Genomic DNA, 27,311 nt, shown 5'->3' on the forward strand with positions numbered 1-27,311 from the left:
TCAGCATACTGGACTCATTGTTGTAATATATAAGGCCAAGAACAACAAAAACAAAAAAATACTCATGGCCCTGACCCTGTGCTTTACAATTGACCTTAGGATTTTTTTTCTTCATTTCCTCCGCAAATTAAAATATTATTGAGGAAATTTTGAGTGTTTTGGACCCTGAATGCTTTGTAAAGATAAGAATGTTCATGTCATTTCTGAGTTAACAGGCCCGTGTTTCTTCCGCCGATTAGCGGAATTCCGCTTTTTTCAAAGCTCCAGGGGTCATTCTTGAGATTCGTCTAAATCCGTTGAGAAAATGTTGGGGTATATATGTGTGCATAGTCAATACGATTTGGCGTCAGGCGATCGACCGACGATGTTTCGTTCTCAAACGGTTGATTCCTATTTGGCTCAATTTCTCCTTTCCGCTACTACGACACAGTAAGGTTCACCGAAACTTGGCCGGAAATGACCGCAAACGGCTCAAAACCGTTTAGCGACAGAATTTTCAGTCGCCGTTTTGTTGCGCATTTTCTCTTGTTCGAATGTGTGGCAGAGAAGATGTTTCGAAAGCTTTCGGCGGGGGAGAAAGCTCTTGTTGCCGAAATAGACAAGGGGCTTAAAAACAAATGGTGTTTTTCGTGGATGGAGGAAAAATGCTCCACGAAGACAACAAAAATGAAAGGGAAAGAAAAGGTCGACATTGAAGTCACAACTTTCGTAAAAGACTCGATTTAAGCATGTCAATGAAAAATTAGCACACACAAAAATAAGAAGTTTCTGACAGTCAAAAGCAAATGTGAAAATTGGTACAGACTCAAGTTGCAGTTTGTTCACAAAACCAAGAGGGGCACATGCATGAGAAAACACGCATCACAGTTCACACACAATCCATTTTGGCAAGGAATTATAAAAACGATGATGAAGTGTAGCTCAAGGAAGAAAAAAAAAACAACCTCAGTCACACACAATGCATAAAACAAATCTTGAAATCAAATATATACAGTAAAATCAAGCCAACAGTACATTAACCTGAAAAGTATGGCATTTGCTTTCATTTGTGTATCTGTTTGAGTTGGGTTGTTTTTGTCTAACTTTGCAGGAATTGAAGTTTTTTGGGGTGTTTAGAAGCTCAAAATCTCCGATTTCCAACATTGCTCAGATGTGGGTAAAATGTGCTGGAAATGGGTTTTTATGCTCTTTCAGACCCCCCAAAAAATCAGCTTCAGGGGGCGTTGCCCCAGGACCCCCACCGGGGCGTTGCCCCAGGACCCCACTGGGGGCCTGCACCGGCCCCCAGACCCCCGCTAATTTTCAGCTTTTTTGACAAATCTGGAATCTCATGTCTGGTTAAAGATTCTGAAGATGAATTTTAAACCTCACAAAAGAAAATCAGTCCCCCTACTTAGTGCTTTTGGCAAATATATAAAGGTTTTCCAAACTAACTTATCCTTGTTGACATAGCAGCTTTATGAAATTCATTCGTGTATACAACTGTAAATTAATAAAAAAATAAAAAAAATTGTTCTTTTACTTTATTAGGCACACTTGAAGGCAAATGTTAACACAAACAGATAAGATTCTGCTTGTGTTATACTCTATGATGTATGTATGTAGATATCCCCCCATTTCCAACCAGTCCTAGCACTAACCCCATAATGCCAGACGCCAGGCGGAGCAGCCACTAGATTGCCAATTTTAAAGTCTTAATTATGACCCGGCCGGGGTTCGAACCCACGACCTCCCGATCAAGGGGCAGACGCCTTACCACTAGGCCAACCGTGCCGGTGCTTCAGGCAGTCGTCCACTGGAGCAGATTGTGCTTAGATTGTGAGTTTCAATACGCCGGTTTAAGCCAGAAAAGAGGGAAAATCCACAAGGAAAATACTCCACTGGGGGAGCACTTTCATGGGCCATTGGCATTGAAAGGGAACTACCAGAATGTTCGTCAGTTTCATCAAATACATTTTAACGATTCCTTTTATGCCGATTCTAAAGGGGATAATTGTGTCTTGATAGAAGATGCTTACTTCTTGTTACAAAACATATTGAAACAGGATGGTGTTGCTGATGAACATTTGGTATTTGTTTGTTTGTTTGTTTGTTTATTTGTTGCTTAACGTCCAGCCGACTACGCAGAGCCATATCAGGACGAGGAAGGGGGGGATGAAGGGGGCCACTTGTCAAGCGATTCCTGTTTACAAATGCACTAACCCATTACTTGTGTCCCAGCAGGCTTTAGTAAAACTAAATTAATACCTACTGGAAGATTACCAGTTTCCAGTATGTTAAAATAGGCTTAACCTATCTACTGCTGGACTTACATCAGAACACTAACAGATTAAACTATACATGAATCGCGAGACAAGCGGCAAGAGAAGAGATTTTTGGAAAAAATACAGGTGAATGAGCAAGAAGGCAGAAAAAAGAAAAGAATTCATGAAGAAAAAGAGAGCATGACAGGAAAGAGGAACCAAAAATCTACCTAACAGCAAACTAGAAAGCTCCTGCGGTTCCAAAAACAGGAGGGGCCTTTAATTTCATAACCGCAGTGCCCCACTGCGGGAGAACATTTGGTAGTTGTTCAACGTTTCCATCATGTGTCAGATTTTTTTTATCACCCCATGAAATCTTCTGATTTAGTAATTGTCAAAGTCTCTTCGCGTGATCTACCAAGGCGGATTCAAACATTCAGACTGTCTGATGTAACTTGCAAGTGCTTTATGCTGCCGTATAAAGATAAATTTGTACTCATTCCCTTGGCTCATTAAGAGTAAGCATTTTTCAAGAGCTGAACGTTGACAATCCGGACAGTATACTATCAATGTGATATTAACAAGTTTGAAGGCCCATTTGAACATACAGAAAAATAATACGTTCCTTCAATGCCCTGCTCTCTTTGCCATTGGTGTAGTATTAGCTGGTACTCTCGCAAATTGCCATTAAATTGAACATCTTTGTTGTTTGTGGGTTTACGATTTTGTCTTGTATATAATATTTGTTTTCTGTGACGTGATGTGGTTTTGAAATGATTGATTTGTTTCAATAGTGAAATGTTTAAAATGCTCATTTGTTTTGTGTCGTGTTTCTTGTTTTGAGTGCGTGTTATCTTCCCGCATGCGTGTGTGCGATAGTGTGTGAAAATGTGAGTGAGTGCATGAAAGGGTACATCCCGTGCATGGAAAATCCAATACCAGAACACAAAGGCAGCTAACATCATGTTCTGTGCATAATATTAATATTGGTCACAAAACTAATATTCCAGCTAGGATTACACATTGCATGTTTGGTTATCACGTGGTAATTTACATTAATTTTCTCATAAAAAAACAACAACAGCTGAAAGCATCTCAGAGCCAAAAAAAACAAGAAGAGCAAACGCTCGATCGAGTCACTTTCGCAGTTCTGAATATTATAAGAGGCATCAGATGGACAGGAAGAAATTGCTATTCACAACACAATACAGATGTAAATAATTTGATGTAAAGAATAATCCTATAAAGTTTGAATCAAATCCGATGAATAGTTTCAGAGATATGATATTTCAATTTTTTTCCTTCAAGACATACCTGTGACCTTGAAAAAGGTCAAAGGTCACCAAAGCAGACGTCAAAGTGTAGAGGTCACTGGGAGTCACGTTCACATAAAATTTGAGCCCGGTCACTTTTATAGTTTCCGAGAAAAGCCCAACGTTAAGTTGTGTGTTGCCGAACAGAAAAGGCTAGTTATCTCCCTTGTTTTTCTGATAACGTTCGTAAAAGGCTACAGATGTAAATACTTTGATGTAAAGAATAATCCTACAAAGTTTCAATCACATCCGATGAACTTTGTCAAAGATATATAATGTCTAATTTTTCCTTTGACGCTGACCTGTGACCTTGAAAAAGGTCAAAGGTCAACGAAACCATCGTTAAAGTGTAGAGGTCATTGGAGGTCACGACTAAACAAAATATGAGCCCGATCGCTTTGATAGTTTTCGAGAAAAGTCCAACGTTAAGGTGGTGTCTACGGACGGCCGGCCGGCCGGCCGGCCGGACGGACAGACTAACACTGACCGATTACATAGAGTCACTTTTTCTCAAGTGACTCAAAAACACAAACACAAACAAATTAACCCCATTTCAAAGATGGCTGCTTAAAACGAATTGTGCGATAAACTTATAAATAGCACAGCTGAACTCGGCTTGATCAGACTTAATTCGGGTTTGTTTAGAATTGCTGGATTTCTGAAGTATTTTTGCAGGCTGGTATCATGATGTGGCAGTGCTAGTCACAATAGTGGTATTTGAATGTTCAATTGCTTGTTTTTACAAAAAAATAGATTTTCAAGATGGCGTTCGTATTCAAGAGGTATGTCCTGTGCGAGTTTGCTGATGCTGATCCCAATGACGATCAGCAAACCATCCGATCTTTGGCGGTTATTCCCAGTGCCTGGGTTGAAATGGGGCAAGTGGAAATGGACAATTTTTCCGACATTTCGGACCTGAAAGAGGTCACTGTGAGAGTCTGGTGGCCGACAATGAAAATTGTCCCAGAGGACTTCATCATTAAGGCAAAGGCTCCCAACAAAGCCACGTGGACCAGGCTTTCAGCCAAACTTGTGGCACACAGCAGTAAGTAGTTGCATGTTATTTATGTATCACGGGTTGATATTGATGTTATTATTATAGTGTATTATTATTGTTTTTTTGGTGTGTGCATGTGTGTACGTTGAAGGCAAACCTGACGCAGACAAATTCTCTTGGCCATCGTGTAGTACAATAGTAGCTGAGTAAGCGTTATTTTGCAGGGTAAGCAATAAGTAGCGGGCAGTAATCAGTGCACAGCCGCGTGTGTATAGTAGGGCATTTCCTAATACGCTATAGCCGTACGATACCTGGCGATAGGTGCCACGATGCGGATACTCTCTCTCACTCACTCTCTCTCTCTCTCTCTCTCTCTCTCTCTCTCTCTCTCTCTCTCTCTCTCTCTCTCTCTCCACGATGCTGGAACCTGTGACGTAGGTCTCCAAAAATGGGAAGACGGCACAGGGCCCAAGCTTACTTAATCTAGGGGGATAGGGAAGACAAAAAGGACGGACTGCACAGACTGACTGCAGGGATTTCTTAGAGGACGGAGCTATAGACCAGACCAGAGGAAATAGAGCTAGGGAAATAGAGTATAGGAGTGTTGACCAGCAGAAAATAAATACAAGTTATTACTTAGAATAAGTTAGTATAGAAACAAGTGATAGCTAGGATACGACAGTTGAAATAAGAGTGCCAACAGAACAGTCTGCATCAGGTAAGCAAGTTCGCATGTTGTTTCCCCTTTTGTGTCAAGTTGTACCCTAAATAAAAAGAAGAAATTGTTGCTCTTGGTTTCGTTTGCATTCTTAAGATTGTTCGTACCTTGTTCTTTGTCTCCATTATAAAGATCTGTCTGTCCTCTCAACACTCATAAAGCCAAGCGAGTAAAAGTAATTATGGACATCTTTAATAAGCATCATTAAAGACCAGGTCACCCGCCCAGATCGTCCCCGCGATAGTTGGTGGAGATGCAGGGTAATGGACAGAACATTAGTACGAAAACTTAAGCGAAAATGAAGAAAATGAAACGAAAAAAATGAGCAATTTTTTTTTCAACCCCTCTCTCTTGTTGATCCCACTGCCACCCTTTTCTTCATGTCCGTCTCAATACGCTTCAACAGGAAAAAAAAAGCTTCCCCGCTCTTACCTATTTGTGAAACCCCAGCAGACCGTGTTTAGAGAAGATTTTGTTTTGATTGTTTGACGTTAATACACAAGCATATTGTTGGACAACGTGTTCTGATTTCATAAGTGTATAAAGGCAGTGAAAGATATGTATAACAGGCATAAAGGCGACATGTATAACTGATCTGTCATTTGTATAACGTTTTTCAAGACATTGATATTTTCAAGCTTTGTTAATGTAACAAGGGAAGGGAAAAGTTGTGTCAAAGGCTGCTGTCGTCATCAATGATTATATTGAGCTGTTGATGTATCAATGATTATATTGAATCTTCTGTATATGCCACAAAGATGATGTAGGATCTTCAATGACTGTTGAAGTTTAAAAAATATTTTAGAAACGCATCTCCCCAACGTCTTGTTATACTTTTCTTGAATTGTCTTTTAATTATGATACTTTTCTTTCATGATCATAACCCTTGTGCACGTTTGTTGTCATGTTCACAGAGTTGTTGTGCTACTATGCAAATACCCTCCCTCAAAACAACCCTCGCATCTCGTTTTACCTTCCTCTAGTTTGCGGTGGGGTGCTGTGATGTGTTGGATTTGTGACGTGCAGCGAGATTGCCAAACTGTTCCTATGCATCTTTCACAGGGTTCTTTCTCTTCTCTCACTGTCCCTCTGCTTCATGATTTATTCCTTTAAGTTAAATTGTGTTAGTAGGTATTTGGCATTTGATTTTGATGTGTCTAGGATAGGATGTTTTGATAGCCGAAAGTGAAGGAAGTTTTATTTAAATTTTTAAAATTTTATGGAAGATGATTAAATTAAGGAAACCTGATAATGCGGATGATGAGAGTTTCTACGAAGATCTTAGAGAGGAACTATTTCCCATTTCCACCCCCGGGACCTTGCATCCAAACCTGCACGATCGGCTGACCTCTAGGGAGGACGATTTGTTTAGCAAGGAGAGCGGTGCTACTGCCCAAATTCAGACAGGTAGAAATATTGTTTCAATGGATAGACTGCTATTTTCACCACTAGGCGCTCATTCTGGTCTAAGCAGCGTAGACAATAGCATGGATCCACCATTCCCTATTGAAAGGGATAGACTTAGCGGGAGTGACAGAGAAGTTAAGTTGAATTTTCACGGCGCTGAATTCGTTGGGGAAGGTGGCGTCACCACTAGGATGGACAGAGGAGTACAGTTCGAAAAACAGGACCTTGGTACTGGCGTTTCTAGCAGTGCATATTTTCCATTACCACGTCAGTTGTCAGATTTCCCAGGGCCACAGCTAGACGGAGGGTTTCGAGTGCCAGCGCACAGCGGAACACATGGTGTTAATTCGTCAGAGTCGGCGATACGCGGCGGAGTCAGAGTGTCAATGGAGCCACGCGCTGGAATACCCTTGGCACCCAACCATAACGGGAGCTCGCTGGGAGCCCAGTTGTCAGGAACGCCGACTGACCGCAACACAGGCGCAGGAAGAAACAATTTCAACACTTCCATCAACACAGCACAGGTACCAAGGATCCCCAACTCGCCATGCCCAGAGCCGTTCAGGGGTACAGATAGAGAGGACGCCGCCGTCTGGTTTCGACGATATGAAATGTACTTGAAGCTTATGAACTGGGATAGGGATTACGCAGCCGGCGTTCTTCCTATGTTTCTCAGGGACTCTGCCTCCATTTGGTATGACAGCCTGGGAGAGGAGAACAAAGCCACATGGACGACGGTGAAAACAGCCTTTGAAGAACGTTTCCTGCCACACCCAGCCATGAGATGGGCTAACCTGGATAGATTCAACTCGAGAGCACAGCGACCGAACGAGTCGGTAGATGACTACGTACAGGAAATGCTTAAACGAGGAAACGATTTGCAGAAAAGCCAGGCGGAGATAATGGAGACGATAATCAGAGGACTGTCGGATTACATCTCACAATTCGTCATCGAGAGAGAGCCGAAGACGATGTCGGATACGCTCCATTACGCCAAGCTGGCGGAATCCATCAAGAGAAAGCCCGGGCAGGACGACGCGGCGAGAGGAGTTGCTGCGCTCGCGGCACAAATTGCTCAACTGCAAGCGAGCATGACGGAACTGGCCTCCATTCGTCTGGACGCTGGCGTGATGCCTGCAACAGCTTCGCCGCTGCCAACGGACAACAGGCACCCGAACCAGCAATACTATATGTCCGACAACCAACCTGTCAGCAACCAGAGCATGCCACCGCAGTACACACCAAGACCAGGCAACTCAGCCAGCGGTTTCCAACCTCGCCCAGCCGCACCCGCCGTTCCTTTGTACGGACAAAGGACAATGCAATGTTATGCATGCCATGATTGGGGGCACTCATTTCGTACGTGTCGTTTCAACAGGGCCCAGTGTCGAGGCTGCCTTACGGTGGGACATATATTGAAGGCATGTCCAAAGCGGCAGGGTGCCGCTCAGCAATAGGGGTACGCCCAGTCTTCTTTTGTTTCGGTCAGGGGAAACACGGGTGGACTGGATAGAGGGAACAGAAAGGTGGAAGGATATTCTACTATTCCCACGAATTCAGTCTCGTATAAAAAGAAATGTGAGTGGAGGAGGTTAGAGCGTTAGGATAGGATAAGGTCTTGTTATTGCAGCTTGTTATCGCGCGCATATTTCAACATTCGAGGCGCAGGAGGGATTTATTTATGCCGTGTAACACAATACATCACGCAATGATCAGTAGCCATTTCGGCGCATATATCCTAGGTCTATTATTTCAAGTCACACAGGGGGGGCGGGGGGGGGGGGGGGGGGGTATTTTTGGTGGATATTTTTACAATTTTGACAGGAAAGATCCCTTCGTGGGACCTTTAACGTGCCACACCCTAATGGAGTGTATACTTACGTATGAATATTTGTCAACATGTACGAACAGCTGCACACCGCGTTTGACCGCAGTTTGGTTACAAGCGACGTACGATGCTGCACAAGTAGGAAGATATAGGTTGATATCTTTAAAAATTATTTATTTTATACTCCCCAGGATGTCTACCACCAGTTGTTCATCGTTCCTGGTGGATCAACTGAGATGGAACGTGGGCCAAGGTGTGCCCACCTTTTTTATTAACGGAGAAGGTGAGGTTATCCTAGCAATTCAGCCCCAACAGGTTGTCACGGTGGTCCCGCCGACCCTCCCCCTCCCTGTATTTGGTAGGGGGAGAGGCGCGAAGGTCTTTGTAAAATTGGGAGCGGCCCAACCCACCACCACCCCGCCAACAACACCCAAACCGCCACCCCACCACCGACCCTACCTCAAAAGCTGCGAGGTAGAGGTCGAGGGGGGTTGAAGCACCCTTCCTCATCCGCCCCAGGACTCCTCACCCCACGAGTCCATCTAAAACAAGGCCGCGGACGAGGAATATTGCTAAGAAAAACATTAGGAGAATATCAGTCGGCCCAGTTCGAAGACGCTGAGTAGTTCAAGTTCAAGTTTATTAGTCCATAACCCATGGGGGCATTTTGAACATATTGTATTGTAAATAATTTGGGTCATCTCGAGGGACAGTATAGATGGATTGAAAGCAATTTTGTTTGTTTGTTTGTTTGTTTGTTTGCTTTACGCCCAGCCGACCACGAAGGGCCATATCAGGGCGGTGCTGCTTTGACATATAACGTGCACCACACACAAGACACAAGTCGCAGCACAGGCTTCATGTCTCACCCAGTCACATTATTCTGACACCGGACCAACCAGTCCTAGCACTAACCCCATAATGCCAGACGCCAGGCGGAGCAGCCACTAGATTGCCAATTTTAAAGTCTTAGGTATGACCCGGCCGGGGTTCGAACCCACGACCTCCCGATCACGGGGGGGACGCCTTACCACTAGGCCAACCGTGCCGGTATTGAAAGCAATAGAATGTATGTTGGTTGAATGATATTTTGAGATTTTCTGTTGCAGTTACGTTGTTTTATGAGTTGTTAACTCAGATTCACAGCACCACATGCTATGATAAGACAGCACCACAGGCTATGTTGGTACAGCACCACAGGCTATGTCGGTACAGCACCACAGGCTATGTTGATACAGCACCACAGGCTATGTTGATACAGCACCACAGGCTATGTCGATACAGCACCACAGGCTATGTTGATACAGCACCACAGGCTATGTTGATACAGCACCACAGGCTATGTTGATACAGCACCACAGGCTATGCAGAGTTAGTTAGTTAGCTGTTATCGTCATGAATGTTCTCCGCTTTCTGTCATTGGCAATCTGCCTTTACGTTAAAGTCATGTTCCTGCTGAACCTGATGCTTCTTCAAACTCTGCATGTGATGAACTTCCAGGTCTTGCGTCTTCTGCAGGGGCCAGTTCGATTCCAGTATTGGCTGAACCTTCTCATGATGGTCTTCCTGTACCGTGTGGACCTAAGAAGCGCGAGCCAAAGTTCAATCTCAAGAAGATTAGCGAGGTGCCTACATCTCCATCTATTTCTAGCTCTGCACTTAATGTTGCCTCTGTTTCAGGTCCAGAGTCTGCTGCAGGACCCAGTTCATTTCCTGTACTGTGTCAACCTGCTGCTTCTTCAAAATCTGAATGTGATGAACCTTTAGTTCCAGGTCTTGGCAATCTGTCTTCACTTTCAGGTCATGTTCCCGCTGAACCTTCCCATGATGGTCTTCCTGTACTGTGTGGACGTGGGAAGCGCATGACAAAGTTGAGTCTCAAGAACGTTAGCGAGGTGCCTACATCTGCAGTTCCGTCTGTTTCTTGCTCTGTTTCAGCTCCAGAGTCTGCTGAGAATGAACCCTGTACGCAAGATGCCGATGATGAAGACGTTGTTATTACTGAAATTTGTGGACCCAGGCGCCGCACAGCTGAGCGTCTCTCTGTCAAGAAGGCAAAGAAGTGTCCACATGAGCTTGTGATCATGAGAGATGGCCTGAGGCGGAAGCAATGTTTAGAAGACAATCACATTGACCATTTTTCAGCAATGTTGCAGGAACAGTTTCAGACCGTAGATGGCTTCCAGAGAGTGTCTGTGTTTGAAGATGGAGTAACATACTGGATTGGGACACCCAGTCACAAGTTTGTGCAGATTCTGAATACTGACAGGAATCATTGGATCACTGTCAGTAATCTGCGTTGTGCTTTCCCTGGGCAGGTGAAGATCTACGACTCCATCTACAACGCCTTTACAGCTTCTTCCAGGAATGCTAAAATGCAACAGATCGCGCGGATGCTTCACACTGATGCGCCAAGGATCACTTTCCAGTGGCAAGACGTTCAGCGCCAGATGGGAAACAAAGCGTGTGGACTTTATGCTCTCGCCAATGCATATGCTCTGTGTGCAGGAACAAATCCAGAGGACTATGCATGGGATCAAGGGAAGCTGTGGGGACACTTCATGCACTGTCTTTCCACTGGAAGTGTGAAACTACCCCCCGTTACAGGTACTCGATCCGGTCGTGGCGTTGTCAACACGGTGACGCTGCCTGTCTACTGTGTGTGCCGTCAGCCCCATTTGCGAAACCGTTTCATGATCCAGTGTCAGTCGTGTAAGGAGTGGTTCCATCGAAGATGCCAGAAAGTACCTGCCATTGTGGATGAGACAACAGTTTTTCCTTGCAGCCGGTGCAGCTCCTGATTCTCAGACTCCATTGCCAGGATATGTTATAGTATGTCTGATGTGGTTGGTGTTGGATGCCTTGTTCATGTTCATTGATATTCGTGAAAAAATTGTTTGCATCATTTATTAGATAGTTCATATTCAGCCTTTCCATTTGAAAATTTTCTTCAACATTTGAAGACGTTGGTTCATAAACCACAGTCTCCTTTGCAGCAAGTTGTGAGAAGAATATCAGAAAGGGTACAGCATGGAGTCTTTGGCTTCAGAAACTCTAACAAACTGCAGGATAACAACGTGCCAAGGAATGAGCATTTGCATGGACCACTCCCACCACACCAAGCTCCTGAAGATTGCATTTAGTTTAAACAGATTAATTTCAATGGGACTTTCCTGTCTGTGAATCGTGGAGACAACTGTGTGAGGGTCAATAACAAGTTTTTTCGGATGTTTAGCATTACGTCAATATGCTAGGAATCATATGACGTCATGACGTATCATGCTTGCCTACGTATATTGTATGTTCGAAAGTCTGACTTCTGTTGGGAATTCGCGTGGTGAAGACTGCGGTAAATCTGTAGATGATAAGAGAACAAGGATTGTCTCAAAAGAAACGACTAAATGTTTCAGACCGGTAACTTCATTTCAACATTGCACTATACAATGGACGTTCTATGTGACAGGAGAGTTTGCTGATTTTGTGTTAAACATTGGAGAGATCGTCTGCTAGAATCAGAGATCAATGGCTGACTTCCGCCGCATTATGCTTTGATGATCGGAAGAGACCATCCAATCACAGCCCCCGAATTCCCCCACGTGTTCATCAGAATAGCTATATAAGCATATCAATGCTTCAGTAGTGTCTATATTTTAGGCATACTGCGATATTTGGCGAAAAGTTTGCTTGAATCAAAATTTAATTAGGGTAATCTGTATGAAAGTAAAAAAGATTCAATTCATTTGTTTTGCAGATGCAGTTCATGAGCGCCACCAGACCCCAAAAGATGAATTTAACAGCTACCTTGGTGACTGGCTCGGCACATGGAGGGACAGGCTGTCAGGGGGGAAAAAACAGGGTTGGGGTGCAGCAAAAAGATTCCTAACCATTTTGTTGACTCTTATGAGAATCATAAAGAGTCTATGTAATGATGCGTGTATGTCTCGCTGTGCGGCCGTGTGCCGGCCGCGTCAAAACTTTAACATTGGACTTTACTCGGAAACTATATAAGCCACGTGTTTTAAACTTTGTGTGATGATGACCCTCATTGATTAAATGAACTTTGACCTTTTTCAAGGTTACAGCGCAGCTTCAAAGAAAAAACTGATGTTTTGTATCTCAGAGACTTTTCATCAGAATTGCATCAAACTTTGTAGGATTACTCATCCCATCAAACCAATCACATCCATAGTTTATGTTTCATCGTCAGCGGAAAAACAAGGGCAAGTTGATATTTATCATTGTTGATGCAAATATAAATTATGGATACTGCACATGTGAAATGGACATTGTCTTGTGTGAGCCTGAAGGGTAATATTTGGTAACTAGATTGTTGCTCATGGAAAGTTTAAAGCTGGTTCTTGTGTGTCTGTGTGTATGTTTGTATGATGACGATAGGACCCGAAACGGCTGCACGGACTGAGACAGGAATTGCAGAGAATGTCCTTTATCACTCGAGTCGTGTCATAAGGTACTTTTGGAATAGCAAATTTGAAAGGATTCTTCAAAAAACGGCGGAAAACATTATATACCCTGTGAGCTATCGAGGATCCTCCCCGTCTGGGCTGTCGAAACATGGTCTTGTTAAAAGACGTTTTCAAATGCGGTTAACGGGGAGATACACTCGAAGCACATTTAGCGAAGTTATGTTGCCAAATCATCAAAGATCAACATTTCACTACACGGATCGATGCACACAGTCGAAATAGATGTGACTTTCACACGACCGAAGACTACTTACTAGCAGACGACAAGATCTAAATATTTAGATCAGTGTAAGACCAATCCGTTGAAGAACAGTTACTCCGCTTATTCGTCTTCAGTTAAGCTTATTTCCCCTGCCATAAGTTTCCTTGCATATCTGCAGTCGCGTAGTGAAATGAACTAGTGTCATCGGAAGATTCTTCTCAGTCAATGATCAAAGCACAGTAAGTTCTATGCTGACAAAAGTCACTTTCGGACAACACGACGATTGACTTAATTTATGAGCCCAAAGGTAACAATATCGACAAGAATGTACGCATTTGACATTGAATGAAACATTCATAGACAGTTTCCAACTCACCAGATCTGCCAAAGAGCCGTCATTCGTGAAAAAAACGATGATTTTAATCAGACAGGTATCGGAAACAAGCCTTGGTCACCTGCGTTATTCCTTCCAAGGCGACGTGACGGCGCCACATTTGTTTGTTTATGGCTGTACAACACAGTTGAAATTTGTGTGTAAAATACCACAAATTTGTGGTGAATCAGTTCGTCATCTGCGTTTCGATTGTAATTAAGTCAGATTGGAGTTACTTTGAATCGAAGGCGAGGGTAACCTGCGTTATTTGTGGGACATCGTGAACAAATTTGATTGCAATATTTTATACAGAAAGTAAATTTCAATGATTCTGGCTCAGACTTGTAGATCTGTTATGCAGTGTGTTGGTAGTGTATCTGCTTTTCTGCTATGAAGCTCATTTGGAGTGATACGCTGATCGAAGTGGGGTACCCTATGTGGGACATCAGCCGTATGCAGATTACGCCTCAGAACACTCTCGCATTTCACAAAGACAACAATAATTTGCAACATTTCAAGAACTGCATCAGTTTTATTAGATACTATTTCAACAACAACAGCACAAACACGACTATTATCAACAACACAGAACGGGAGGTAAGTCTTCAAAGACGCACCAAGTGTGCGTTCCCGTTTTTGGACGCCATTTTTGCTGGCATTTTCACAGTAAATCTTAATATTTCCATATCTATTGAATGATTTTGGTATTTTCTTTGATTGTGCCGATTCTCCTATCTCTCTGGCATGTACTGGGTGCTTTGTGACCAGTTTCTCCCCTAGACTGTATTGAAAAATGCGTCCGTGTGAGCTGACCTCCACTTGTGACCAGTAGCAAAGAACAACTCATATGTAATATCAGTTGTGTGTGTATTTTTTGTAGCTATTTACACATTAATGATGCAACCTCGTGTAACAAAAACTAACAAAGAAATTCATCACAGGAAAATATGAACAGTGACATGAATTTAGGCCATATAATAATGGCTTGTTTAACAGAAGAAAATAGACGGATCAAAACAAAATAAAACAGTGAGCAAGAGTTCTTTTTGGAATTTGTGCTTTGTTGACTGAATTTGAATAGTGTACATGTATAAAATGTTCCTTTGATCTTTTTTCTTCTTTTTTCCTACTTTACCGTTTGATTCAGAATACCATCATTGCTGTATGTGTGAGACAGAAAGGATTAATTTTAAAAGGCCTATTGGCCACACTAGATCTTTGCTTTACTGTCACATATCAGCCTGTAGTTTTTATTAATTACATGCATCCCACTTGATCGCATTATAAGTCTACCAGTCTGATTTCATTAGCCTTACAATTTCTAATTCATTTCGCAAAAAAGAAAAAAAAGCACACATGTAAAAGACAGCACTGATACGTGACAGTGAATCTGATATAATTCCCAGGCTGGAGCTAACTTGGCTCCCAAGCATAAGCCACCTTAATCTCAACCAGGCTGCCAAGCAGTGCCAAGGGTATGCCAACCAGGCTGCCAAGCATGTGCCAAGGGTATGCCAACCAGGCTGCCAAGGGTATGCCAACCAGGCTGCCAAGCATGTGCCAAGGGTATGCCAACCAGGCTGCCAAGCATGTGCCAAGGATATGCCAACCAGGCTGCCAAGCTTGTGCCAAGGTTGGCCCAGTGAGCATTTCTACCTTGGCCCAAGCTTGGCTGCCAGTCTGGGCCCAAGCTAGTAGCCAAGCTTAGCCCAACCTTGGGACAAGCTTGGTGTGCTGACTGGGAATGTAGATAAGAATTAAAGCCAACAGGGCAAAAGTTTGATGATAAGGAGTTATGAAGAACGTTATGACAAGATTCGGTTAATAAGAGATAGACTGGCAACCGAAGGTCACGAAACGCAGAATAGTAGATCAAACGAATGGTTGGTTGGTTGGTTTTTTGGGTTTAATGTCTCTTCAGCAGATGCTAGCTGCTATTCGAGACCGATGCAGTTATTTTCTTTTCCCTTCATATGGCAAGTTCTACGTTTCAGACTATTTACATTCAAATCTATCACTGTAAAAGAAGGTTCTAAAAATTAATCATTTTCACTTCTGGTACTTTAAATCTTGTAAAAAATCTTGATCTCTTTTAAAAAGTTAAAAATCTTGTCCGGGGGAACATCCCGGAATAAAACCTTCAATGTTTCCGCATTGTAGTGTTTGTCTCGAAATTCTTGAACGTCTACACATTTTGTGAGAACATGTTCTAATGTCCATGGTTCGTCACATCCAAAACAGTATGGTGGATCTTCACCAGATCAAACGAATAACCAATGAAAAGGAAGAATAAGAAAAGACAGATACGGATATATGATTACAAATTAAATATTTGCTCTCAGCTCAGCTCTCAGCTCTCGGCCCTGACCACTGAATAAGAAGACATCCGTCTGGTACCCAGTCAACGAATAGTCAAGGTATGACGACTTTAACCCGAATAGGATAGGGAAATAGGATGTATATTTTGTAATATGTTGTGATAATTCTTAAAGTAAATTCTCAAATTGTTTTCCTGAATTGTGTGTGGTATGCTTCAAGATTCTTTCTTGTCTAAAGGTTTTGAATGTGGAATGTTAATTTCTCTATAGTCTAAACTGATGTGATGTCGGTGCTGTCAGCAATGAGCGTATCCGCGGTTCAACCGCACGTTTGTTTGTACATTGTCCGTCATCATTGTACGTATGTGTGTACGCCCACTGTTATACGTTCTATGTGTTTCTGTGGTGGATCGCAAGACTAGCACACCTAGCAAACATTGCAACCAAATGTGACACACTCTTAGCACCGGTACTTAGCCACCACACGTAGCCACCATGCACCATACATTCATTTCTGAAGAACACATTAACCCAACACATTGAAATACATACCTATAGCACGAAGAAAAGTATAGTGTAGTTAACGAAACATCTTCAGACACCATGACGACGCCACGCACACAGAACAATACGCACAACATACAAGCACAACCACAACACGCACAACTCCCCGTGCGATAGGTTGAACATCCCCATACCCAGCAAACTGCCTGAGCACGAAGCCCTGTTCGTCACAAGTATTCTTGTGTTCGACACACCCATCACCAATCCTACCATGGACAATGTCTGGGCCATCCTCTTATCCGCTCTAGAATTGAAATCCACATTCCTCTTCAAGAGATTGCTTGCCGTCATCAAACCTCAACAAGCGTGTGAGGTTCTTCCCTACCTCATGAAAAATAACTTTGCCCGAGCCAGCAGACTCAAACAGGCCATCTTTCGGCTTCCCCTCATCAAGATGACCACCCTAAAACCCCTCCTTTCCCGCACTACCTCGGAACAGTTTGGTTCCGACATACGTGCCCAAACCACAAACCTTGTCCAATTCTGGGATAAAAACCTCCCCGATCTGGTGGAACGGACATGCATGCTCTGCAAAACCAGGATCACTCGTTATGACCCTATCTTTGGCCCAGCAAAGAAAGTGACTGTTTGGTTCTGCTGCCAATCGATCGTCCATTCCTTTTGCCACGACCTGTGGATAATGCGCGAACACCAAAACTCAAAAAGTTGCCACGCATGTAATAGAACCCCAGTCCTTACTTACGATGTAGCCGTCCAGGAAAGTAGCATGTACCATGTTCAACTTCCCTTTTTGCCCGAGAATCTCCTACCTCCTTTGCAAATGGCCCCCAGTGTGACAAACCACCTTTCCTATAAATTCCCTCCACCTACCCTCCCTTTTGCTCCCGCGCTGCCAGAGCGAGATTCTCATTGGTCCCGCGAGGGTGACGTGGGAGGAAGCCCCGTTAGCTATGAAAGCCGCTGTCCTCATGAGGTCTGGGGAGAGATACATTGAGCTGGGTACAAGGTGCGAGAATATATGCCCTATGCTTGGTGCCTCTCCCCGGAGTTGCGTGTGGTTTTGCTGGTATGTGTGTATAATGCCTGACCAAATAAGCCACGTCCTCAATACACGGCTCCAGTCCCACTTGCAATCGTGAACAGAGGAAGATACATTGAGCGGGGTAAAAGGTGCGGGAACCTATGCCCTATGCTTGGTGCCTCTCCCCCGGAGTTGCGTGTGGTTTTGTTGGTATGTGTGTCTTATAAACCACGTGTCTTATAAACCACGTGGTGCTTTGACATTTAACGTGCGCCACACACAAGACAGAAGTCGCAGCACAGGCTTCATGTCTCACCCAGTCACATTATTCTGACACAGGACCAACCAGTCCTAGCACTAACCCCATAATGCCAGACGCCAGGCGGAGCAGCCACTAGATTGCCAATTTTAAAGTCTTAATTATGACCCGGCCGGGGTTCGAACCCACGACCTCCCGATCAAGGGGCAGACGCCTTACCACTAGGCCAACCGTGCCGGTGCTTCAGGCAGTCGTCCACTGGAGCAGATTGTGCTTAGATTGTGAGTTTCAATACGCCGGTTTAAGCCAGAAAAGAGGGAAAATCCACAAGGAAAATACTCCACTGGGGGAGCACTTTCATGGGCCATTGGCATTGAAAGGGAACTACCAGAATGTTCGTCAGTTTCATCAAATACATTTTAACGATTCCTTTTATGCCGATTCTAAAGGGGATAATTGTGTCTTGATAGAAGATGCTTACTTCTTGTTACAAAACATATTGAAACAGGATGGTGTTGCTGATGAACATTTGGTAGTTGTTCAACGTTTCCATCATGTGTCAGATTTTTTTTATCACCCCATGAAATCTTCTGATTTAGTAATTGTCAAAGTCTCTTCGCGTGATCTACCAAGGCGGATTCAAACATTCAGACTGTCTGATGTAACTTGCAAGTGCTTTATGCTGCCGTATAAAGATAAATTTGTACTCATTCCCTTGGCTCATTAAGAGTCTTTCTTTCTTTATTTGGTGTTTAACGTCGTTTTCAACCACGAAGGTTATATCGCGACGACTCATTAAGAGTAAGCATTTTTCAAGAGCTGAACGTTGACAATCCGGACAGTATACTATCAATGTGATATTAACAAGTTTGAAGGCCCATTTGAACATACAGAAAAATAATACGTTCCTTCAATGCCCTGCTCTCTTTGCCATTGGTGTAGTATTAGCTGGTACTCTCGCAAATTGCCATTAAATTGAACATCTTTGTTGTTTGTGGGTTTACGATTTTGTCTTGTATATAATATTTGTTTTCTGTGATGTGATGTGGTTTTGAAATGATTGATTTGATTCAATAGTGAAATGTTTGAAATGCTCATTTGTTTTGTGTCGTGTTTCTTGTTTTGAGTAGGTGCCAGCACTACTCTATACAGCTATGCGGGAAACTGACAAAACTCCTGAAAAAATGTGTTTGTTTGAGACGAGATTTCTCCCTTCATTGTTCACCCCCGTGTTTAAAACTTCTTGAGAAATAAAGATTGAACATTTATCTGTCGATTGCAGTGTTCGTTTGTCCATATTGTGCGAGAATGTGAGTGTAAAAATTAAATAGATATACCATCGATGCGCCGTGAACAAAGCGCACGCTGCAATGGCCGCCATAGGTTTGCACTCGGGACGCAGTCGGGTGTCATCGAAAAACTCCGGTTTCACCGCCTAAAAGTTCCATTCATGCTATGCAAATGTGCGCAGTTCAAAGAGTAATGATTGAGCCGTATTTTCGTATTTTTTCTTTCATCAACAATTATTTCCAGTAAGAAGGATTGTCGATTAAAAGTAACGCTCAGAAAACATCAAACTTTAAAGAACTTTTTGTCATTATTTACAAAAGATAACCTATACATTACGGGTAGCGTCGGAAAGCTTGTTTTTCACTGAATTTAATGAGATGCGAAACTAATGTGTGGGACGCATGCGCACAAAACGCCAGCCAGCCAACCAACGTCGACCACCTCAAAAGCTGAATGTGCAAGCATGGCGTCTACCGAACATTCACGCGATCCACCTGACCCTCATTCAGCGTCATTTCTCCAGAAAATTGAAAGGTTTTTCGGTAAGCATAACAATTATTTCATAAAGAATTGGCATATGATTATTATTGTCGAAGGATTTGTGGTTATTTGCTGAAAAAATCAAGAAAAAGTAAATCGAAGACGCTCTCAATTTTAGAACAGAGGCTTCTAGAAATCCCGATGTGCTTGTTTCCAACTTCGGAGATTTTTTTTGTTTTGTTTCATAAAACCTGGTAAAAAATTATTGAAATTGAAAGGCAGATGCATTAGGAAGAGTTCTAACTTCGATGCAGTTCATTTTGTGGATTTGTTGCCTAAAAAATTGATATAAAACGCAACGATGAAATACCGGAAGGGGTGTGTCGTAAGTTGTTACTCGTCTGTGTCGTCTGCTACTGCATTCGAACTGACACTCAAGGGTAGGTTTAGTTTTTGGCGAAGGACTTGCTTAGGCCGTGAAGCCTATTTAGCGTCCTCCATCATGTTTTGGATTTCATTAATAGAAATCAAGCTGTCTTAATTTGATTAACGACCAAAAGAATACAGTAAGTTCATGTTACTTCGAGCTGTTGAAACTTAACATGTTTTACAAGTTCCCCATGCTGTTTTAGTCGCACTATCTGCATATTGATTTGTTTTTAAACCTTGAATTTGCTTTGTTTTCAAGAGAATGATGCTGAGCTGGACATAATGAGAAAGTACTTGAGCTGTACTGGGAGAGGTCGACGCCCCAAGTTGGACAAGCAACCACTCACAGTGAAGTTGTTACAACTTGAACTACTGCGTCACGAGTAAGTAAATTATTTTAATGATCAAATTCTGCAATGTGTAAAACCTGTCAGTGTAGTTGTTACAACTTGAACTACTGGCGTACTGCGTCACGAGTAAGTATATTTCATGATCAAATTCTGCAATGTGTAAAACCTGTCATTGAAGTTGTTGTTACAACTTGGGACTACTGCGTCACGAGTAAGTATATTTCATGATCAAATTCTGCAATGTGTAAAACCTGTCATTTTAAAAGTCATCAAGTGTGTATTTACTGAAAGCTGGCCTTCCAAAGTACCAAGTGTTGTTTTGTTTTGTCAACATTTTGTAACACACCAGCTGACAACTTATAAGGCAATCAATTTATGTTGCAGGCTGGAGCTTAGCTGGCAAGCTGTTGATGAGGTTTTCGAAAAAGTGGCTGACAGAAATCTGCTGGGAGGTTTGCAGCTGAAAAGTGAAATTGAAGGAGTGGTGAAGGATGCAACACGGAGTACAGATGAAGATTTTCCTGCGTTTCTTCAGACAAGCTTAGCGACCTGTATTGAAGGCAGGAATGAAAAATGTTTGCGTACTGTACACTGAAAGTGAACGATCGTCTCCTGAAGCTTGGAGCCTGAACAAAGCGTCTACTGGAAAAATATATTATACAAGTAACCTTCAGAGGCATTTTATTCATGACTAACAGTATGTGTTCCTTATGATGAACAGAGACTGGAGGCCTAATGTGAAAATTCCATCTACAAAAGTTCTGAAGATATGCGTATTTAAAGTTGACTTTTTTTTACCATGAGGCGACTAGATATCATGACTAAATCGCCTTCAGAAGGAATTTTGTTTTAATAATTGACATTTTGTCTTATTTTAGCATGTGTATATGTTGCTTAGGTTGTACACAAGCTGTTGACCAAAAATGAAAGCTCTGCGTGCAATAGATTTGAAGATACTGATTTTCAAAGTTGACTTTTTATACTGTGCGGCCACTGAAAATTGACTAAAAATTGTCTTCAGAAGCAAATACTTTGTAAAATACTGACACTAAGCACTGTTTAAGCATGAATATGTGTTGCTTAGTATGTATGGAAACTGCAGGCCCATTTTGAAATCTCTATCTGCAATAGATTTGAAGATATTGGTCCACCAAGTGTACATTTGGGTAAAATAGCGTTTTTTCCATTGTGCAAATTGATGTTTTTGCCAAGTTTGAAGCTCTGTAACTTTTTTTCAAATGAAGTGTAGGGCCTGAAAAAAAATAGGCTAAGTTAATATGTACTACTGTGCAAGGAAATTTATTGTGAGACATTTGTGTCCCATACATTTTGAACTGCAGACCTGCCAACATGGTACCCTGAAAATTTTTTACAGGCTTTCCAATTGATTTTGAAGCCACTTTAGCATGGCATTTCTCCCAATATCTTCACGCTGACACTACTGTTTTTTCTGATGTGTGCTGTCATGTACTTATATTTTACAAATATGCCATTCTCTGTACCCTTCCTCATCCGCCCCAGGACTCCTCACCCCACGAGTCCATCTAAAACAAGGCCGCGGACGAGGAATATTGCTAAGAAAAACATTAGGAGAATATCAGTCGGCCCAGTTCGAAGACGCTGAGTAGTTCAAGTTCAAGTTTATTAGTCCATAACCCATGGGGGCATTTTGAACATATTGTATTGTAAATAATTTGGGTCATCTCGAGGGACAGTATAGATGGATTGAAAGCAATAGAATGTATGTTGGTTGAATGATATTTTGAGATTTTCTGTTGCAGTTACGTTGTTTTATGAGTTGTTAACCCAGATTCACAGCACCACATGCTATGATAAGACAGCACCACAGGCTATGTTGGTACAGCACCTCAGGCTATGTCGGTACAGCACCACAGGCTATGTTGATACAGCACCACAGGCTATGTTGATACAGCACCACAGGCTATGTTGATACAGCACCACAGGCTATGTCGATACAGCACCACAGGCTATGTTGATACAGCACCACAGGCTATGTTGATACAGCACCACAGGCTATGCAGAGTTAGTTAGTTAGCTGTTATCGTCATGAATGTTCTCCGCTTTCTGTCATTGGCAATCTGCCTTTACGTTCAGGTCATGTTCCTGCTGAACCTGATGCTTCTTCAAACTCTGCATGTGATGAACTTCCAGGTCTTGCGTCTTCTGCAGGGGCCAGTTCGATTCCAGCATTGGCTGAACCTTCTCATGATGGTCTTCCTGTACCGTGTGGACCTAAGAAGCGCGAGCCAAAGTTCAATCTCCCCAGGCGCCGCACAGCTGAGCGTCTCTCTGTCAAGAAGGCAAAGAAGTGTCCACATGAGCTTGTGATCATGAGAGATGGCCTGAGGCGGAAGCAATGTTTAGAAGACAATCACATTGACCATTTTTCAGCAATGTTGCAGGAACAGTTTCAGACCGTAGATGGCTTCCAGAGAGTGTCTGTGTTTGAAGATGGAGTAACATACTGGATTGGGACACCCAGTCACAAGTTTGTGCAGATTCTGAATACTGACAGGAATCATTGGATCACTGTCAGTAATCTGCGTTGTGCTTTCCCTGGGCAGGTGAAGATCTACGACTCCATCTACAACGCCTTTACAGCTTCTTCCAGGAATGCTAAAATGCAACAGATCGCGCGGATGCTTCACACTGATGCGCCAAGGATCACTTTCCAGTGGCAAGACGTTCAGCGCCAGATGGGAAACAAAGCGTGTGGACTTTATGCTCTCGCCAATGCATATGCTCTGTGTGCAGGAACAAATCCAGAGGACTATGCATGGGATCAAGGGAAGCTGTGGGGACACTTCATGCACTGTCTTTCCACTGGAACTGGAAGTGTGAAACTACCCCCCGTTACAGGTACTCGATCCGGTCGTGGCGTTGTCAACACGGTGACGCTGCCTGTCTACTGTGTGTGCCGTCAGCCCCATTTGCGAAGCCGTTTCATGATCCAGTGTCAGTCATGTAAGGAGTGGTTCCATCGAAGATGCCAGAAAGTACCTGCCATTGTGGATGAGACAACAGTTTTTCCTTGCAGCCGGTGCAGCTCCTGATTCTCAGACTCTATTGCCAGGATATGTTATAGTATGTCTGATGTGGTTGGTGTTGGATGCCTTGTTCATGTTCATTCATATTCGTGAAAAAATTGTTTGCATCATTTATTAGATAGTTTATTTCATGTCATTGTCATTCTTGTTACATATTTTGTTTCATGATAGTAGTACTGTTGTGCAAGCTGCGTGCTCGCAGACTGGTTATGTACAGTAATGTAATTTTCTTTGCCTTTTTGTTTGGTTTTATGCGCAGCTATTGTGTATGATGCCGATTTGTGTGTCTGCCGTGATCTGTGCGCATGTGTTTTAGGTCTTCCTGGGAAGAAAGATGTCAGAGAAGCGACACCTGCAACTGCAACAACGAAGACCGCAGCAGCTATATTTCATTATTGACATCGTCAGAGGAGACGACCCATGTACGGAGTTTTCGCTTCAAAGGTTGACATCGGGGCACATGCCAGTGTCATCCCATACCGTGTGAATTTAGCTCATCAATTTTTCAATTGTCGCTGTTTGTGACACTGTTTCTTTTCGAAATAGACTACTCAAACCAATCTCCTTTAACTAGTTTTGCCTTCAATTTTTTTTAGCTCGCGACAGATGCCTGTGGAAATAGTTAACCTGATAAAAATACGAGCTTTTGAAGTTATTTTGAACACTCTGTCGGTATAAATGAATTATGTTTTGTGTCATTCCCATGTCAGTAATTTTTCACTTTTTAATCTGTACATATATTTGAGATATATTTTGTGTCGTTGCTGCGTCAGTATTTTTTTTACTCATTGTTCTGTACTTTTAAATGAAGTATGTTTTCTGTCGTTGCCGCGTCAGTATTATTTTTACGCGTTGTTCTGTACTTTTAAATGAAGTATGTTTTCTGTCGTTGCCGCGTCAGTATTATTTTTACGCATTGTTCTGTACTTTTAAATGTATGTTTTCTGTCGTTGCCGCGTCAGTATTATTTTTACGCATTGTTCTGTACATATTAAGGCGCTCTCACTGGACCTCCATGCTAATACATTTATTACATAATAGTTATGTAACAGTGACTGTCCAAGGACCACTGTCCACCACAAGTTACACAATAGCAAATTGTGTTAATTTTTTGGCGATTAAACTATCGTTTTAACAGTTTCTTTTACCTTCACAACTCGGGAAATTTAATACAATCAATGGGACCCAGATATTGATCACTGTGTCAAATTTCAACAAAATCGGTTAGACAGACACACAGACAGATAAAGCCTGCTGGACCTCCATGGAGCATGGAGGGATAAATGAGATGTTTTGTGTCGTTACTGCGTCAGTGTTTTCTTTACTCATGGTTCTGTACTTTTAAATGAGATATGTTTTGCGTCGCTGCTGCGTCAGTATTTTTTTTACTTGTTCTGTACTTTTAAATTAAGTATGTTTTGTGCCGTTGCCTGAAAAGTATATAATGTAATTCATTTAGGAACAACGGACCTACCTACACAATTTCATACAGATAAGTGAACAAATGGGATGTAACTTTTTTTATCTGCCACCATTTTTTCCCTTGAATTGAAATTCAGGTGGGCTTGAAGCAGCTAGATATTAAACAATGTGAAATAAATCAATTTTCAACCTGCAAACTGTCTAATGGAGTTGATTCTCTATCACGCTCTTGCTTTTTTTTCTCTCGCACTCTCTCTCTCTCTCTTCAAGGGTTGGAAGCACGTCACAGCGGTATTTTTATTTATCTTATTTTTTTTAATTTTAGCGCAGGTGCTTCTAGTAATAACTAATACTAAACGTACCTCCCCTTTTGCATAATGGAGGCCAATCATTCTTCCACACTAAATCCACAGCCTATATTGCGACCGTGACCCAAAATAATTCATTGCCATCGACTCACAACACATCGCTACTAGTGCTACTGACCTCACTCACAAAATAAATGCATTGCACCTACAATTGAGTATTTCCACTTAAAACCTGAAAAGCAGTCTTTACCACACAACACACACACACAGGTGGACAAAGTGATTCCAGTATACCCCCACCCTAAAGAGGGCGGGGTACTACGCTTGTACCACGACTTCCGAGCATACACTACGTTTGTCAAAGCACTGTCAGCTTAATAAAATCAACTTGTTTGTTTATTTGTTGCTTAACGTCCAGCCGACTACGCAGAGCCATATCAGGACGAGGAAGGGGCCGGGGATGAAGGGGGCCACTTGTCAAGCGATTCCTGTTTACAAATGCACTAACCCATTACTTGTGTCCCAGCAGGCTTTAGTAAAACTAAATTAATACCTACTGGAAGATTACCAGTTTCCAGTATGTTAAAATAGGCTTAACCTATCTACTGCTGGACTTACATCAGAACACTAACAGATTAAACTATACATGAATCGCGAGACAAGCGGCAAGAGAAGAGATTTTTGGAAAAAATACAGGTGAATGAGCAAGAAGGCAGAAAAAAGAAAAGAATTCATGAAGAAAAAGAGAGCATGACAGGAAAGAGGAACCAAAAATCTACCTAACAGCAAACTAGAAAGCTCCTGCGGTTCCAAAAACAGGAGGGGCCTTTAATTTCATAACCGCAGTGCCCCACTGCGGGAAATAAAATCAACTTGACCTAACTTAAAGTAAGTGTGCCAAAGGACAACTCAGTCCGTCCATTAGTTCCTGAGATGTAAGCCATAAGGGGACCAGTGGACACACAGACGGACAAAGTGATTCCAGTATACCCCCCTCCCAAAAGGGGGCGGGTGTATAAAAATGTTTTCATTTTGTTGTATTAAACATAAAAAAAACTGAACCACAAACAAAATGGAAAATTTAATGTACGGAGTTTGCGGACACCGTGCCCTGCCTGGTTTCGAACTCATGACCCTCTGATTCATGGTCGAACGCTCTACTTTCTTTCACCATTCACTATCAGCGCAATTTAGGCGCAGCCATTGTGGATCCATGATCAACAAACCCTATCTCTGCTTTCCACTTGACGAGATGCGTCTAAGGGAGTTAACTTTTTACAAAGTGTTATTATTATCTTTGGTCAAAGTACACATTCAAAATAATTTTCGCAAAATTTGTCACTAAACAGACATATAAGGGGAACTCAGATTGGGGAGAACTCAGATTGTTAACAGCGATCTGAATTCGTTCACTAAACAGACATATAAGGGGAACTCAGATTGGGGAGAACCCAGATTGTTAACAGCGATCTGAATTCGTTATGCAAATGAGGTGTATTTGACGCATGCGCATCGGAGCCGCCAAGGGATCTCAGCTTGAGGGGAACTCAGATCGCGACACCGGCGTGCATATGTGCATCGCTCGCAGCGACAATAATTCTTTGGTACGTCTTACTTTCTTTCTCTGTTTGCCTACCAGTGTGTCAAACACACACACACCACACACAAAGTTAACACTACAGCTCTTTCCGTAAATAACATCGACCCAGAGAGAGAGAGAGAGAGAGAGAGAGAGAGAGACACACACACACACATATATTCCGTATAAACAGGCAGGTGGGGATATTTCAATAAGAGAGAGACAAACAGACAGAGAGACACTCGCACAGACGTAATACAGACAGGTGGGGATATTTAAATAGGTCCCCCAATTTTTAATATGTACACCCCATACATCAACTCCCCTTACTTCTCTCTCTTTTCCCCAAAAAAGAACCCTTTTGAGTGGAATGGTCTAGTTTGTCAGTCATATACACACACAAAACATAAACCGGCAGGTGGGGATATTTTCAAAGACAGAGACAAACAGACAGAGAGACACTTTCACAGACGTAACACAGACAGGTGGGGATATTTAAATAGGTCCCCCAATTTTTAGTATGTACCCCCCATACATCAACTCCCCTTACTTCTCTCTCTTTTCCCTAAAAAAGAACCCTTTTGAGGGGAAATGTGTAGTTTGCTGTGTGTATATATATATACTCCCGATATACCCCCAACTCCTTCTTTGCGCCATGTACAGAAAGTACTGAGTCCTTCTTTGCGCTATGTTCAGA

At 42.5% G+C, this 27,311-nt stretch overlaps 1 protein-coding gene and 1 long non-coding RNA gene across 2 annotated transcripts; both read left to right on the forward strand.

The window, feature by feature from the left end:
• The first annotated feature begins 7,143 nt into the window (after positions 1 to 7,143).
• Positions 7,144 to 8,202, forward strand: LOC138973450 (uncharacterized). The gene has a single exon (XM_070346170.1). It carries the CDS (start codon positions 7,290 to 7,292, stop codon positions 8,133 to 8,135), a length of 846 nt encoding a protein of 281 aa, XP_070202271.1. The 5' UTR covers positions 7,144 to 7,289; the 3' UTR covers positions 8,136 to 8,202.
• A 10,869-nt stretch (positions 8,203 to 19,071) lies between these two features.
• Positions 19,072 to 21,009, forward strand: LOC138973451 (uncharacterized). The gene is made up of 3 exons (XR_011458025.1): positions 19,072 to 19,520; positions 20,147 to 20,270; positions 20,622 to 21,009. It is a non-coding gene; the product is annotated as an uncharacterized lncRNA (long non-coding RNA).
• Positions 21,010 to 27,311: the final 6,302 nt, after the last annotated feature.

The sequence above is a fragment of the Littorina saxatilis genome, linkage group LG8 (assembly GCF_037325665.1).
Source record: "Littorina saxatilis isolate snail1 linkage group LG8, US_GU_Lsax_2.0, whole genome shotgun sequence".
Taxonomy (NCBI): Eukaryota; Metazoa; Mollusca; class Gastropoda; order Littorinimorpha; family Littorinidae; genus Littorina; species Littorina saxatilis.

What these genes read in the sequence shown, in the direction of transcription:
- LOC138973450 (XM_070346170.1), top strand. Translation starts at nt 7,290, where the DNA reads ATGTACTTGAAGCTTATGAACTGGGATAGGGATTACGCAGCCGGCGTT.